At 39.4% G+C, this 16,464-nt stretch overlaps 1 protein-coding gene across 4 annotated transcripts in view; it reads left to right on the top strand.

The window, feature by feature from the left end:
- The window catches only part of banp (BTG3 associated nuclear protein), a 44,728-nt gene that overhangs the window by 16,563 nt on the left and 11,701 nt on the right, over positions 1-16,464 (top strand). For all 4 annotated transcript variants that reach the window (XM_019894145.1, XM_019894143.1, XM_019894146.1 and 1 more), the window contains 2 exons: positions 128-199; positions 2,836-2,880. In XM_019894145.1, the coding sequence (XP_019749704.1) occupies positions 128-199; positions 2,836-2,880 (117 nt within the window). The remainder of the gene's footprint in view (positions 1-127; positions 200-2,835; positions 2,881-16,464) is intronic.

Genomic DNA, 16,464 nt, shown 5'->3' with positions numbered 1-16,464 from the left:
ATATATACACATATATATATAAAATTTACATTTTCTGAAAGGCTTATTCTCACTAGGGTCATGGGTGTGCAGGATGTACAGTATTTTTGACGTTTTAAGAAAAATGTTCTCCATGTGTCTTTCTCAGATTCCACAAGGCCAACTGCACATTGCCCAGGTTCCTCAAGGAGAGGAGGTGCAGATCACCCAGGATAGTGAGGCAAGTTTGCATTGGTTTGTGGTGTAAGAGGAAAATAACCCCTTTCTCTCGTGCTTTTTTTTTTCCCGCTGTATCACACACCAAACTTGAAAAGTACAGTACGAGTAGAAATAACAAAAAAAAATACTACTAAAAGAAATACAGGCAAATCTCGGTTTTCTAACGTCTCTGTTCTCAACCAAATTGGTTTTTGACCAAAAATTTTTCATTTTTTTTATGCCTCGGATTGCGACCAAAAATCCGTTCTCGACCAAACTGAGCGCACTTGAATGCGCCACTTGACTCCTCTCGCCTTCCTTACACGAGGAAGTGACGCTTCCTCGGGTAGACGAGGAAGTGACGCTTCCTCGTATAGCGTTCCATTGTGAGCAGACGTGTTCAATAAAGAGCTTGGTTTCGGTTTTCGAACAAATCGGTTTTCGAACAGCCTTCTGGAACGGATTATGGTCGAAAACTGAGGTATGACTGTACCATATTTTTTGGACTGAAAGTCATAGTTTTTTTTTTTATAGTTTGGCTGGTCCTGCGGGCTTCGGCACTCCTTTTATGGGGCACTCTGAATAACCAAATGGCACATTTGAACAATGCTCTTGAGTTTCTGAACAGTCGGAGTGAAGCAGTGCATGCTTGGTATGTATTTCCGGACGCACCCACGATGAGGAAACGGGGATTTCGGGGGCAATGAGCTTGACTGTTCTTGGTCTCGTTTTTAAAATTTCCCCCCAAAAATTGATTTTACTCTCTGCAGTGACTTATTTTTCTTCTTTCTGGTGCATTTTTGACCGGTGTGACCCTGAAGCTATGTGTAGTCCAAAAATATTGATTTTTTTTAAAATTTTTTTTTTTATTACCTTTGAAACTGTATCTTAATTTGGTTTAAAAAAAAAAGAATACAACTTCAGATTTAAGTAGTGGATATACAAAATAAGGCACTGTTAGGGTCACACTGAGGGGGGGTACAGTGAAATAAAGTTGTAATTTTGTGAGGAAAGACATACATCTGTAATGAAAAATGTAGTACTGATGATGATAAAGTAACACTTGACCACCATCATTCGTATGAAAAGTTTTTTAAGTGATTTTGTGTGCTTGCAAGAACGAACAGCGCAGAATGAAATCATCAGACACATTTTTATCCAATATTTAATGATATTAACTGATTACTATGACTATATACGTACTATAAACATGTTCCTTGTAATTTATTATTGTACAGTGAGTTTACAATTCTCTTCTGTACTTCGAGAGTAGATACCCTTGGTTTGACTGACACAAATTCCAGTTCATTAAGATTTATGAAATTGCATCAACTATAATTGTGTCTTCTGCTAGAATCCAACATCATGAGCAAAGCACTTCAGTAATTGCTGACGATTAAAGTAAAGTCATGAGTGATTTGAATAAAAACAGATGTGGCCTGTTATATGCCTTCATGTTTATATACCCGCCTATTTAGTCATGGAGTTATGACTTTTGTCTCCATGTAAATCCCAGATGTCTCATGTCCCTCACCAGGCATCACTGCATGTGCTCACAGCACAGACTTGCCAATTGAAATTAAAATTTAAAGACCAGTGACAGTTGAAGAGTAATTTATGCATTCACATCATTCTAGATGACTTTGTCAGGTAGTTGGGCAGGAATTTATTTTAAGACGCCAGTAAATGTAAATATACATGCTTGTAATCGCATACCGCATGCTATGTTCTGCACATTCATTACAGCTTGACATTTATGCAGCAGATAGTGACACTTCAAGCCCGTGGTTTTCACATTTCTCACTGCGTTTTGCACTGAGAGGATGAAATGCACGATTGAGTGAGAGAGACCGGGAGTATTGAAGGCAGAAAAACTTTAAAGTCTTCCCTACTCTTTGTGGCTGAACTCCGATTTTCTTTTCTCCGCTTCCCGTCCTATTTCATGATTATGTTTCTTTTTTAGAGTTCAAAGCTTAGCAACGGAATCCCACTTCTCCCAACTGCCACTCACACAGAATATGTTTTCATTAGGAACAGACCCCTTTCCATCAAGACATTGGGTTTAGCATGCCCGAAGAGGAAATGAGCTGTTTGAGAGTTTACACTGTTCTCTGGCCGTATGACATCTCAGACTATGCTGCAAACAAATAAAATGCAATTTGCGAGCGAAAACCGCAGAAAATTGTGACATTTTTAAATATGACACATTCAGTATGATCCCAGTTTGTGCACTTCTGTTTGTCATTGTGGATGTGGCTGTTCAAAGTTTTTATGGTGGGCATTGCAATTGCAATTTCTTTTCCAGGAGTCGTGTTGTAACCAGACTTGACAGAATAGTTGATGTAGACATTTGTATCAATGTTTATGAGCTAACACTCATGGCAACTGCATGCTGAGAATTCATACAGCAGTTGTACTGTCCTGCTACTGACCGACATAGTGGATTGTGAATTGATGTAGATGTTTAAGTGTAAACAAGCTAAAAATCTAAAGTCCTTTTTTAAAATTGTTTTCTTGTTAGCAGTTCAATCATGTTCAGGCCTTTATGTCCCTTTCAAATTTAATGGGCTGTGCATATTTGGCATCTTGTTCAGGGTGTGTTCCCTTGGAGGAGGTTTGTCTTTTTTTTTTTCATGGCATGTCATTTCTGTCTTTCAGGGGAACCTCCAGATCCATCAGGTGCATGTTGGCCAAGATGGGCAGGTAAGAATCTTGAATTATATTCGGGTCAGAGTAATGAAACACTGTAAGTTCTCTGAGGATAAGTTTGATACTGCTCTTCTGTGTTGTGTCGAGAGAGTGAGTTAGATTGTTGGGGTTGCTGCTGTGTTTATCACATCTGCCTCACAATACAGAGGTTCTCCGGCTTTTTATTAAAAATGGGGGCGCGACAATGCCAACACTGGACCTGATGTGAGCAACATACATTCAATGAACTAGGGGTAACATAAACACACTTAAATGATAATAATTAATCATGATCTGATGAAAAAACTTCAGCATTACATGCACCAATGCATCCTGGGAACCAAAGTCCGTCTGAAAAGTACACAACAGCATTTTTCTCCCCATTAGAACTGTTGACAGTTCATTTAAAGTGTGTTTGCATGTGTAAAAGTGCGTATGTGTGTATAAAAATTTAAATTACTACTACTATTTCTTCTAACTGTTTTGTGTATAACAGTGGGCTCTTTTCAAAAGTATTCACATAGGCAGGGGTACACAAAAGTGGGGTGCATGTGCACATATGCACATGCATACTGGAAATAGTCATGTGTGCGCCAGATTCGATTGCCTCAGAGTGCATTTGCATTTCAAACATATTGCAGCCACATATGTCAGTGATTGCAGTTCAGTGACTTTGGGCATGGCAGCCCACAGTCAAAAGTCTAAGTCAAGTTTGGAGCCACAATAATTGCTTCCGAGAGTTAATTTCAGAATAAAATATTCATAATTATGTCCATGTACAGTCTTACTTCTGAGGCTTTTACTTGAAGTTGGCATCGCTTGACTCTGCGGGCTCTCACGGGAACCGCAGCTAGACTCGAAGGGTGGCAGCACTGGTCGAACACAGGGACACCAACGAAGGAGGGTCATCTCCTCTCGTTGCACCGTGGTTTCGACGGTCCGTCAAAATACGTCATTACGTGAAAGTGGTCTGTGGTACAAAAAAGATTGGGCACCGGGCCACTCCCCTAAGAGGACTGTGCTAAATCAGTTATTGGTCTCATATGGTCTCATTTTACAAGTCAGAGCTGGGCAATAAATTTTTTGAAGGTGCCATGTGGAAAAATGGTTGCCAAACGGCCACACGAGGAAACTAACTCAGTTGTGTTAAATATGAATTCAATGTCTTATTTTGTATCAATCAGTAAAGTGCATTACCATTTGTAGCTCAGGTACACTGTAGCTTGTGATGAAATTGAAATTAAAAACTGGTGAAAAAAAAAAAATCTGTTACATCAACACAGGTGTCAAACTCTGGTCCTAGAGGGCCGCTGTCCTGCATGTTTTCCAAGTCTCCCTTTCGCAACACACCTGATTCAAATGATCAGATCATCAGCAAGCTCTACGGAAGCCTGATATTGAACCTGTTCATTTGAATCAGGTGTGTTGCAACAGGGAGACTTGGAAAACATGCAGGACAGCGGCCCTCCAGGACCTGAGTTTGACACCTATGCATCAACATGACCTATCTCCACATATTAACTTGAATCACTATTGAATCAATATTCACAAAAAAACATCGACAATATCCATATGGTTTTATCTTTTTGTAGTGTTCTCACATAATGAGCACAAACCGCCATTAGCTGTTCTTAGGATTTCCAAATCATTACCAAGGTACGCTCCTCTGTTCCCAATCCTCCCACTGTACAGAAAATAATGTTGCTAACATGAGGACCACATTTGGTGTTGACAATATTGATACATATATAAATACATATTTTTTAGTTGCAAGAATGATTTGAAAAGTCACTGAAGACAGCAACAATATATTTAAGTTGGCAACACTAAAGCAAAGTCGCTCCTTTTGTTCGCTTGCATGGCTGACACATCAAAATGAAATTAGCACATACTTAGCATTTTAGTTTGACTTCCGAGAGGCGTCACAGACTGTGGACATGCCGGCTGTCGCCCATGGGCCCAACTTTGCCCAGATGTGCCACAGATCTTTAAGTTCACCCATGAGGTGAGAAAAAAACGAGTGCCAAACAACAAACTTTGATGCTGATTTGAGAACCACACCGACATTTTTACATGCACCTTTGCAGATAGACCTGTTATTTTTATTTTTTCCAGTACCCTTACAAGTAAACAAAAAGGCCCAAACTTTGACAGTTTGCACTATTTTTTGTTCCTTTTCTAACCATAAACACGGATTACATTCTTTCGCTGGCTGTCTGGTCGTATAATGTGTTTTGCTCTATGGACTGTTTTCTTTTATTTTTAATCAGCAGTTGTGAACTTTTTTCTGACTACAAAGCAAAAGTTTGATAGATGCTAATGTGAAAATCAGGATTTTACAGTAATACCACCTCTCACCGACATATTACAAACCGTGATCGACGTAATGGGCACCCCTGATTTAGACAGTCGTGACTTGCTTTCTTGCAATTAAGCGGCTGATGTGATTTTATCGACATAATTTGCAGAGAAGGAATGGCACCAAACTCTGTCCATGAAAACAAATAATCATCCTCCACGAGACATCATATGTCAAAATATTTAAAATGATGTCATGCTTTAGGATCTTAAGCCGCCTCCTGGATCTGCATCTGGAAATATGCTCTCTCAGCTGCTCAGTTCCTTATTCTGTTGATGAAGATCTCAATCATCCATGTAGTTCATTTGTGCCTACATTGGTTTTGAGAGCTTTTGTTAAGGTTTTATTTGTGGGTTTTCAACTGTTGAGGGTCTCACCAACGATTGTTGCTCTTCATCTATGATTCATAAACACTATGGCGATGTCCTCGAATGGCTCTTATAGCCAGACTGCACGCATTCCTCTGCAGCTCCGTGGTTTGTCCAGTGTGAAGTGCTACACTGAGACACATGTCCTGTACCATTCACATTTGCTCGAGAGTTCATCTTGATCAAGTTTAGCTTCTGTCATGAATGCCTTGAGAAACATGCAATAGTTAGATGCACTGTTTGAACCTTCTGCATGTACAGGTATAATATATGCAGATTCGAGGATGTGAGAACTAGAAAGTGCAAAAGGCATTTAATTCCCTTGTGTGCGTTAGTGAGCGCTGTCCAATAAAAAGCTATTATCGCTTCCTTTTGAAACTGACGTGCAGATTGTTTTTGTAAAATGATAGGCTGTTCCAAAACAAATCAAAAGGGGCTTTTTTTTCCCCATCTCTCATGTTACACATTGAGCTTTTCATTCATATATATATATGTAAGCAGCACTGAGGAGTGGAGAGGTGAAAATGGAGGAGTGTGTGAGTTCTCGGCACAATGAATGGAACATTTACATTCCAAAAACGCCCTGATGACACAATTGATAAAGGTAGAGTGTTGTGCCTAATTTGTAAGAAGGAGTTTGCTTACCACCGAAGCAGCTCAAATTTAGCCATCAATGCAAAGGACCCAGTCGCAAGTGCAGCCACAGCTGACGTTAGCACCGAAAGCGTTAGCAATATAGCTAGCGAGCCATACATCTTTGGCAAACTAAACTCGAGAACACCCCACATATGAGGCATAGTTGATGTGTCCTCTGTAGACTACTAGAAGTGATTGATGTTTATTTCAGCACTTTTAATTTGTCATGATGAACAGTGTTATTTCTGAAGTGCTAACTTACAGCACTGTGATTTAAGGGTCTGTTTTATTTATTGTTTATTATCTGAAGCAAGTTCAGTGTTGAGTACTTGTATTGCTCAGAAAATTGTTCTTACTGTTTTTTTGATATGTTAACCTAAGCACTTTTTAAGGACCTGATGTTCTATTTTATTTTTATTTTGTAATTCTTTGGAGATTTACGAAAACAAACAGAACAGTAATATTCCCCCTCGTGGTCGAAAATAAAGGTTGCAGGTAGGACTTTGAGTAGTCTCAAATACAGCAGAAAGTAAATGGCTCGGACTGCATCTGTCCAAGTCTGCTGAAAAAGAATAAAATACTTTATAATGCCACTTTTTCTTTGATCTTTTGATCTGCCTCAATAGTGTAATGAATTTAAAATGAAAATAAGTTTTCTCAGTCATTTTTAGATGAGATTAAAATATAGATTAATTAGATTAATTAATTACAGCCCCTAATGAATTAATCACAATTTTTTATAATCGCTTGACCGCACTAACAAAAATGTTCACTGAAATTTTTTTTTTGGGGGGAGGGGGCGGGGCAAACAAAAAACGAAATTCCTCCATAATCCATCGTCTGATTTTCAAAATTCTTTGTATGTTCAGGTTGAAGTGGCCATTCCAATCAGACTTTACAGACTGCATTTTCACATATAGTCATTTTTAGGAAATCTTGTCATGTTGCTACTTACTATCCACAGACGAGCACAAACCCCAAAAAAACCCAATCCTTATATTACTGTCTATGTTGATGGTGAGAGAGAAACTTTAAAATAACAATACCATGCATATTTTACATTTTATTTTGACTTCATATCAACATCAAAATGCCTGGTCACATATTTTGGAGGGAGTATGACTACTGGAATCTAATAAAAAACCTTAGATGGATGAATGCCCCCTTTGCTTGTTTACAGGGAGGTCTTCACGAAACCCTCTCCGTATTATGTCACTTTTTTGTTATCTCACAAAAAAAAAAAGTGTGTGGGTCCTATGTTTCTGTAACCTATCCCAAACAGTTAATCACATTGAGCTCACTTCCACTGCCTCTCTCCCTGGGGCTGTATTCTTCTCCAGCCTACTGTGTGTCAGTGTGCCTTGTTCATCTGTTCCTACTGAAACATATGTCCTAAATGACACCTGCCACCATCTGACACTTTGGGTCACAAGTTACAGTTGCGCATCTGGATCCATTTCATAACATTGCTTGACTTTCACCATCAGGAATTTACATTAGGATTCAAACAGGCAATCTCACGTTTTCTACGTATAAAATATTTTGCTTGGGGTTCTGTTTACAGTAATCCTCCCTTATTGACCATTTATGTACGCTATAAACAAAACCATGTGAGGAAAGATAATGGGTCAAAATGATCCACCTACTGAGAAAAGCAACGAAAAACTTTTTGGTAATTGCTTATTTTCTTTCGAGGTCACTCCAACTGCCATTGTGTTTTGTTCTGTTGCTGAAACATTGCCGAAGTGTACTGTACATTCATTGATTCATTGAGCCACGAATCAGGCCTACATTTCAATCGCAGAATGTAGGTAGGACATCGATAGATGTGACATAACCATAAGAGCCAGATCTGAATTTACCAAGAAAATAAACAGGGCACACGCAGTGTAACAGTATCTTGTGTCGCGACTGACATATTCTTTATTTACTCTTGTGTTCTCTATGTAGAATCTACAAATTCGATGTGTCTTCATTGAAGATACATCAAATTCTCATTCAGTTGATGACAATTAGGGGTATCCAAATCTGATAATGCTCTCGGATATTGCTTTGATATCAGCCCAAAAACACTATTGAATTATATCTCATTCTTGAGGTTGAATTTATGTAACCCAAATATTTGGAATAAATGGGTCATATGTTCTCATATCTTCTGTTGTTCTTTGTTTGAATAGTATCCCTTGATCAAGACTCTTTGAACGTTTCCTAATAAAAAAATAAAAGCATGTGTAATTCCTGATGGTATCTTATCAGAGTGGTATTGTACAGTACTCTAGGTAGCAACATCGGTATCATATCGGAAGTGAAAAAGTTGTATGGGGACACCCCAAATGACAATGTAGCCTTTGTTATAGCTGCTCAATTGATTCCAATTAGTTCGAATTTTAAATCCCCCCCTCTCAGTGGAAGAGATGGGAACAGACGGCAGACCAATGAAACTATACTATCGTCTTTTACTCTGCTTCCTGAATACCCGTCTCCTTTGCCACTATATTGCATTGATGCAGACCAAATGGGGGCTTTGGATAAAGAAAAGAGAGACTAATAAAGAGGAAGGAGGAAAGTGTTGCAAATATGGAAAGGAAGCCAGGAAGAGAAATGGTGTTGGAGATGCCTTCTGCCATTCATGATAAAATACTGAGACCAGTTGAGCTTTGAATAGAAAAAAAAACCCATCACTGTACCAGATGCCGCCTGCAATTGAAAGAGGTCTATGCCATCTGAATTGGCCAAGGAAGTTTTCACATTAACCCAATTTATTTTCATGTTTTTTTTCAAGAATATTTTCATATGCTCTTGAATTCTTCGTCATCTGTGAAATCAGGAAGTAAAACAGAACACAAACTAAAGCAAGGTATGAAGACAATCACTAAGCTTACTGTGAAGAAACGCAAAAGAAATCTCAATGAAAGGTTTGACAGTTCTCATCTAGGGCTGTGAAGAAAGTCGGCCGCCAAAAATGGTTGACGGAATTTTTTTTTTTTTGCACCGAGGCATTGCCGGCACCATTTTACGCCATCCAGACAGACATGCCACATACATCCATTGCATTCTATCCAAACCACTTTGGACCTTCTCATAATTTATGTGTACCCTCTCTTGGTAAAAAGTTGACACTACAGTTTGTGAGATTTTCCATGTTCGGGGCACGTCTCGTCAGGTGTCACCACCGTGATTGTATGTTTGCTGTAGTTTTTACAGCGGATGTGCTTCCTGATGCGTCCTGCTCATTTTAACACAAAGGGTTGGGATTAGAGTCTATCATACCCATTAGGGTGTTAATGTTCATGACTGTGATTTGAATCGTGGTCCCCTGCTAAAGACCTCAATTCACCACAGTGCTCAGCTGCAAGGTAACGTGTTTTTAAATCTACCATCGCAAGTTAAAATGTAGTTACCCCAGAATTGCTAGTTGGAATGTACTGCAAGGTGTTTGTAGAATACACATCATGTTGAGATGAGTGACAGCTGGAATGGACACTCATTTGTGTTCAACTTAGTTTAGCGTAGCTTGAGACATGTCTGTTGTCAACACATTGCTCAGCAGTGTGAGTGTAAGTGACGTGGGACAATATGTACAAGAAATAATTAAAAATAAATAGGCCAATTTGTTGTGCGTCCATGCTTCACGGCAGATGTTGCTGTGCATCTGCTAGATTCTCCCAAGAATCACTGTTTGGGTCAGTGTGAGAAGTAGGTCAGAGATTAAATGGAGAAAAAGACAGCTTTGCCCCTGCACTGGTTCTTGGCAGCCCCCTACCAGTACCTGTACATTGGTGTGAGTTGATTTTTATTGGCCATCTTTCCCCTCACCACACTTGCTTCAAAACTGAATGACCCTCCAGACTTGGAGTTTAATTAGTGCTTGAATGAAACCGCAAGCTCATTTGTTCTTGTTGTTCAGTGTCTCTTCCCTCTCTGCTCAGGGGTGCTGTTGCGGTTCTACTCATAGTGTGTTGAGATTCCAGTCACTCATACATGCAGCAAAAGTAAAATGAGATCAAAAGCTACAAAGACCACTCTCTATGACGCATTTTAGTGTAAGGGGAATGTACCTAAGCAGGGAGGCCTAAGTCTGGATACCGTTTCAATGTCTGTTTTGTGTCCTCGTGGCATCTCAGCGTGGCGATACAGAACTCGGCAATCCGAAATGCTGTTTGTGTGTGTATCATTCATTGGCCAGTACGCTTCTGGCTGTTTTCTTCTGTCTATTTGGGCAGGACCCAGGGTTACAGGCCGTGTGAGTAAGAGGGACCAGATGTTTCCGACTTATTTCAATGTGACTCAAGATCAGCACAAACTGGGTGCAGACCTGCCTGGCTGGCAACCTCATTTTGGAGTCTAAAAATGCTTGCATTTGAAAATGTTGAAGTGGAAATTTTTGATAGTCACAGTGAAACACTGAATATGGTCATCTTTGAAAATGTAGGACGTGTGGATGGATCCGAATAGGTCTTTTACTGCCCTGCAGTAGAAGTGCATTACTTCCATCATTCGAAGGTTATCCAAAAGTTACACCCAGAATGATAAGCAGTTGCTGTGCATGCCTGTAGTGGTCTTTATGTTCTTTGTCATGCCAACTTTTGTTTTTCTTTAATGGGGATATTTTTGACACGCCTAAACTGTAACAGAGCTTTGAAACTGAGGATGTCTTCTTAGCTTATACTTGCAAATTGTGACCAGATTAGAAAACACATCAACAACCGGAGCCAAAATTTGATTTAGTGTGGCCCTGCTGTTCAGATGATGTTTAGGCTTAGAATTATGTGTGGGAAAAAAATGAAGCGAGCTACAAGGGGAGCTGTAAAATTTTAGTGTGACTAACCGACAAACAACAGCTTGCGTAGCAAACTAAGAAGGGAGAAAGCATTGTGAAGTTCACCACATAACTAAATGATGTCAAATAACAAATGGTCATCTGGTGTTTGAGCTCGAGTAGAAATGTGGTCCCCTTGTGTTTAGGTGTTTAAAAGGAAATGTCAATAACTGAACTGTGAAGATACAGTGCACATTTAGAGATGTGGGCTTGTTGCAAATGGATATTTTATTTATTTTTCAGTCGAATACTTTGATGTTGAAATAGAGTAATAGACAGCCAGAAAATGTCAAATTCTCCGGCTCCATTAAATGGGGTGGTTCGAATCATAAAAGGGCCATCATCTTAAATCAAGAAATGTACCATAACTATAAAGATGCCTTCATTAGTTAGACAGGCCAAGTTTGAATTTGCACAAGAGGATTGAGAGAATAATCTGAAGCGGAATTTCCATCCTTTTGGTTTGAGGGGCCTGACTTAATTACAGCTTTATTTTTGTCATCGGTCCCCTTTTGATTTTCTGGTTCTGGATCAGGGTCAGAATGTGGGTCATGCCGGGTTTGTCACAAAGCCTCTGTAACCCGTGTCTTGATACGATTCTTAGTTTCATGGTGGGAATATGGTAGAGAGACCTTAATTAGATGCAGGTGTGAAGACCTTGTATGGGAGGGGATGGGAAGCTGTGGGTCAGTTTACAAGGTCAGAGTCAGGCCAGGACATACATTTATAGCATTCTGTGCAAAATTGAACGAATGCACAGTGCATAGAGCTGTAATTATGGTATGTTTTATTTCCGCCAGTCTGTCATAAAGGCCAATGAGTTCAGTCAGAGAGACATTTCAGGCCAGCATGTTCATTTTGCAGGTCGGCACGAAACGAGCACCCAGAACACGACTATGTTTGGGCATCTTTACAGCAGAGTTGCAGCCAAAACAACGTCCAAAAGCCTTCCCACCCCACCTATCTAACTGGAGATAGTGTTACTGCCGAGACATCTGTCCAGAGTTGGCAGATACAGATGTTGACAGCTGTGAAGCTGAAAGGAAGTTCCAGTCACTCTCAAGTCCAAATGTTTCTTTTTTTCATTTCCGTGTTTTGCCTTTGAGATATTTCTCTGGGGGATGAAAAGAACCAGATTAGTGCGTCCCTTTTCTTTAAACACAGAATCGTATCGTTTGTGTATAGATTTGGCTGCTCTTGTGAAATGGGAGTTTCCTTTCCAATCTCATTCCAGCAAACTAAACAGAAACACAAACACTCACGCAGACATCAAGCGGATGACTCATGGTACCATCTGATGCACAGATTGCTCTTACTGAGTGAGCCACTTTGGGGATGCCAGTCTGCATCATATATGTAGTTCCTGGTAGAAGTCTAGTTACTGGTCATCTTTCTGGTGCGTCAGTAGAATGGGATTTACATAGTGGTCACGTTCTCTTTTTAAAGAGAGAAGTGCGTTCAAGTGTTTGATTCATGAGTCTTGACGGTTTTCCGCGTTTTTCCTTTTGAGTGATGCATTTTTTTGTGTTTCTCCTTGTACTGCCATGATATGTTTTATTCATCGTTGCTGGGAGTATGACAAACAGCATTTTGTTTCTTCACTTTTTCGCTTGGTCAGAATCTTGCGAATATTCCGGACAATTAAAACTACCCGTAATATAGTTTGTTGCCTTTTGCGTCAATACGGTTAAGTGGTAGACTGACAGCACTGAGGCCCACCAGCCAGCTCAGGTTATTTGAGACTCCTCCTCGTGAAATCTGAGGTCAGCCCTAACTAATACACTTAAGACCCCGATGATAGCTCTTGTATCTGACAAATGGAGCCTCGTGAGCCAAATTCCTTTCGTTAGGCTGCGTTTTAAGTGAGACATTTCAGTTCTTAGCTGGAAATGGATGAAGATGAAGCAATCATGTTTCATTGTTCCACTTTCCACTTTCTTCTCTCCTCTTTGTCTAGCTCACTGTGTTGTTGATTCCGTCCAATCATTAGAATTGATGTAAAATAGTTCACTGTGAAGAAGTTCAATCACAAATGATATATGAATAAATATAATCTGTAACATGTCTACTGCATCAAGATATAGTCATTATCTGACACAGCTGTATGAAGGCACTGTTTATTACAGGCAAAATAAAGTGGAACTTATGAGAACCAAAAAGGTCAACCACAATTTTTTCCAGGACCTGAGTGAACCTGCATTTTCTTTTCATTTTCCTAAAATGTTTCCCCAAAGAATATAATTGAAATTTAAATAATCTGTTCCAGAGTCAAACCGTGGCCGGTGTCGCGGCAACTTAGTGTCCTTTTGTCACTACGTCAGCAGGGCGTGAAGGTACCCGACTCGTGCCTTTCGTCGACGGGCCTTTCCGTTCAGCAACGACGACAACAAAAGCACCAAGCCCTTGCACTTGATCCAAGAAAAGGATTCGCTTTAATTCCTCTTGAACACAAATTAAGTCTTTAAAAAAATGACAAATGTAAAGAGGTAGTGTAACATTAACACAATATTAAATTACACATATACAAACACGTTGCACTGTCAGAAAAGTTGTTGCTCCATACCCGACTGTCTTCCTTTTTAACAGGCTAAAGGCAGGACAACAAATGGAGCCCAGATACCTTAATATTCTTAATAAATTTACTGTAAGTCAAATTGCAATAAAATAAAACATCAAATACAAGTCAAACAGCTTGGACCTGGTCACTTCAAATTAGTCAATGGTGAACAAATAGCTGAATATACAATTTAACCAAATTTTCCTTATGGCTCTCACAGTCGGCATTAAACCCTTAACTGTACCAGCAGTGTTTCAAGTAATCGTTTGACATGGGGTCGAAATGCAAATCTTCCTATCTGAGGGACTTTCTGATTGGCTGATTTCAAGGAATGAGAACGGGGAAAGATGCCCATATTTGGTCTGTCTGCAAGATACCACCACCTTTTTCAGATAAGGTGTTTTGCTTTCTGTCATCTTTAACTCACACAAGTGTTAAAAAAAAGACCTGCCAATAAAATGATGTCAAAGCAATAAATGTATACTGCATGTATTTATTTTAGAATGACTTGGAAGTCGGCTTTCAGAGCATGTAGCAGAGCCTTGACCTGAATTTAAAAATATAGTGGAAAAAAGAGCACACTTTCACTGAACAATAAAAAAAAAAATATATACAGTATTTGCAAAATAACTGCCTGAATATTTCTTTGACGTGGTTGGTGTGACTTCTTTTTCTGAATCTCTGCGCACAATGTCTGCAAATCAGGGCTGTAGGAAGTCACCTTCATCTTTGCGCAGGACTGTAAGCTGTTGTCTGGTTTGAGGTTTCACTATATATTTGTGTTTCCTCACTTTAGAATTTGGTTTGCAAGCCATCATGTATCGAACCCAGTGTGACCTGTGTTCTTACATAGTGAGTCATGGGACAGGATACGATGCCGAGAAGTTCCGGCAAAGCTCCTCGTCTTCCAAATCTATCCGCTTTTCTCAGCCTTTATGTGCATCTTCACAGCTGAGAATGCAAACTACTCTCAGATGGAAGTAGGGAGCGGAGTAAAACAAGCGTTTTACAACTAGCGCCAATTTTCAAGTCCGCTGAGCTGCAGTATTTGACCACATATGTCCATCAGTTGGACCAGTTGGGGAGGCTTAGTCTCGAGAGGCTTGGCTTTGGAACTGAAACTAGCTGGCTTCGCCAATCCGGTAGTGTTAGCACGGATTTTGAGCAATTTGACATATATCAGTCTGTTTAAAAAATATACCTGTATATATTGGCTTCTGTCAGCCGATAAGAGATCAATTTAAAACTTAAAATCAGTGAATCATTTACATACATTTTCACTTATCTTTATGAGATGCTACAGTGAAACTCCTCTGCAACGTAACCTAAATGGGCGAAAATACCCCCAAGTGTGAAAAAATTTTCATGCATGAAAGCCATTCCCACTTTTTACAACGAAAAGTCCCCGTGTTCCGTTATACGAAATCTTTTCCTCTGCTCTTGCCTTGCAACGAGATTCACTACAACGAAAACGAGCCTTCTGCAAAAGTCTAATCCAACCTCAGCATTCACAGCGACCTCTACTGCTTCGTTCAGAAACGGCAACAGCAACCACCACACTGGTTTACACATGCGCAGTAGTACAGGAAGTATTTGTTTCAGACGCAGCAAGAACGTTGCATTGCTAAAATGGCGACAAAACGGACCTATGCATACCAAGGTGTTAAGAAAAGAAAAGCTTTAATGCTTGAAGACAGGATAAAGGGAAAAAAAATGAAAGATGGAGGAAGCAAAATGAAAGACATTATGCAAGAAATTGAAGTAAGTGAAAATAAATGCTGAGCGTAAATTTCACAATTTCTTTCCCTTTTTTTCTTTCTACGCTGGCTATATGAAGTGTCAAATAAGTGTATGCTCATAATTATGCACTATTGGAATGAAAATAAAAAGTACACGCATACGTTTTTTGTGTGTGTTCGTGTTTACGTCTGAGATAAAATTTGCTACAGTGAAAAGTCCCCTGTTGTGAAAAATTTCTTGCTGCAAACATGATTTCGTTGTAGAGGAGTTTCACTGTATTGACCCTTTTGTTGAAGTGCAACATTTCAGTTATTTTCACATTTTGGAAAACTTTGACTGTAGACATTTATAGGGAGCTATTTATTTGGTTCAGTTTCCATTTAAGCTTGTAAAACATGCTGATGACCCTGGGAGCTCCCTGAACTTTGTGTTAAAATTTTATGACCAAGATGTCTATTGTCAAAAATGTACTTTTACTGAAAATGAATATCGAGTCCAAATATTTGTTATCAGCCTCCTTGACTACAAAAATCATTATCGTATCGGCCCAGGAAAAGAAATACATACATACATACATACATAAATAAACTATCAGTCTATTTGTTGAATCTAGTCGAGGTGCCCTCAAGCTAGGCACAAAACAATTTTGGCTCAGAGGTGCGGCCTATACTGTGTGTTGTCTTGTTCTCTGCCTTGTGTAAAACATGCAACACAATTCGCGATGTTGATTACATTTTGGTGCACATCAATTAAAAATGGATGTTCGGTATTGATGATAGGTCTGCATGGCCAGATTGGGATGACTGTGAACGCAATATAGACATAAACCGCCACAAACCAATTATGACCACCTTCACCTCCTAATGATATCCATCCACTTTAAGAGCTGTATCAATAATTTTCCCTTAAGAAAGAATAATTGTTGTTCAGTTTTAGTTGCGCGAGTGCTCTTACCTGATTGTTTACAGCAGAGTGAAACTTGAATCCACATTAAATTATGCATAATAAGTAATAGTGTTGTTTTAAGATAAAACAATAATTAGGATAAAATCAAATCTAATACTCACGTCATGTTGTTAACACCACACAACCATAGACTCAAAACAGAGAACTTGGCAGT

The sequence above is a fragment of the Hippocampus comes genome, unplaced genomic scaffold (genome assembly GCF_001891065.2).
Source record: "Hippocampus comes isolate QL1 unplaced genomic scaffold, H_comes_QL1_v1.1 scaffold104, whole genome shotgun sequence".
Lineage (NCBI taxonomy): Eukaryota > Metazoa > Chordata > Actinopteri > Syngnathiformes > Syngnathidae > Hippocampus > Hippocampus comes.
Note: the sequence above shows the minus strand (reverse complement) of the source record. Positions and strands in the feature narration are given on the sequence as shown.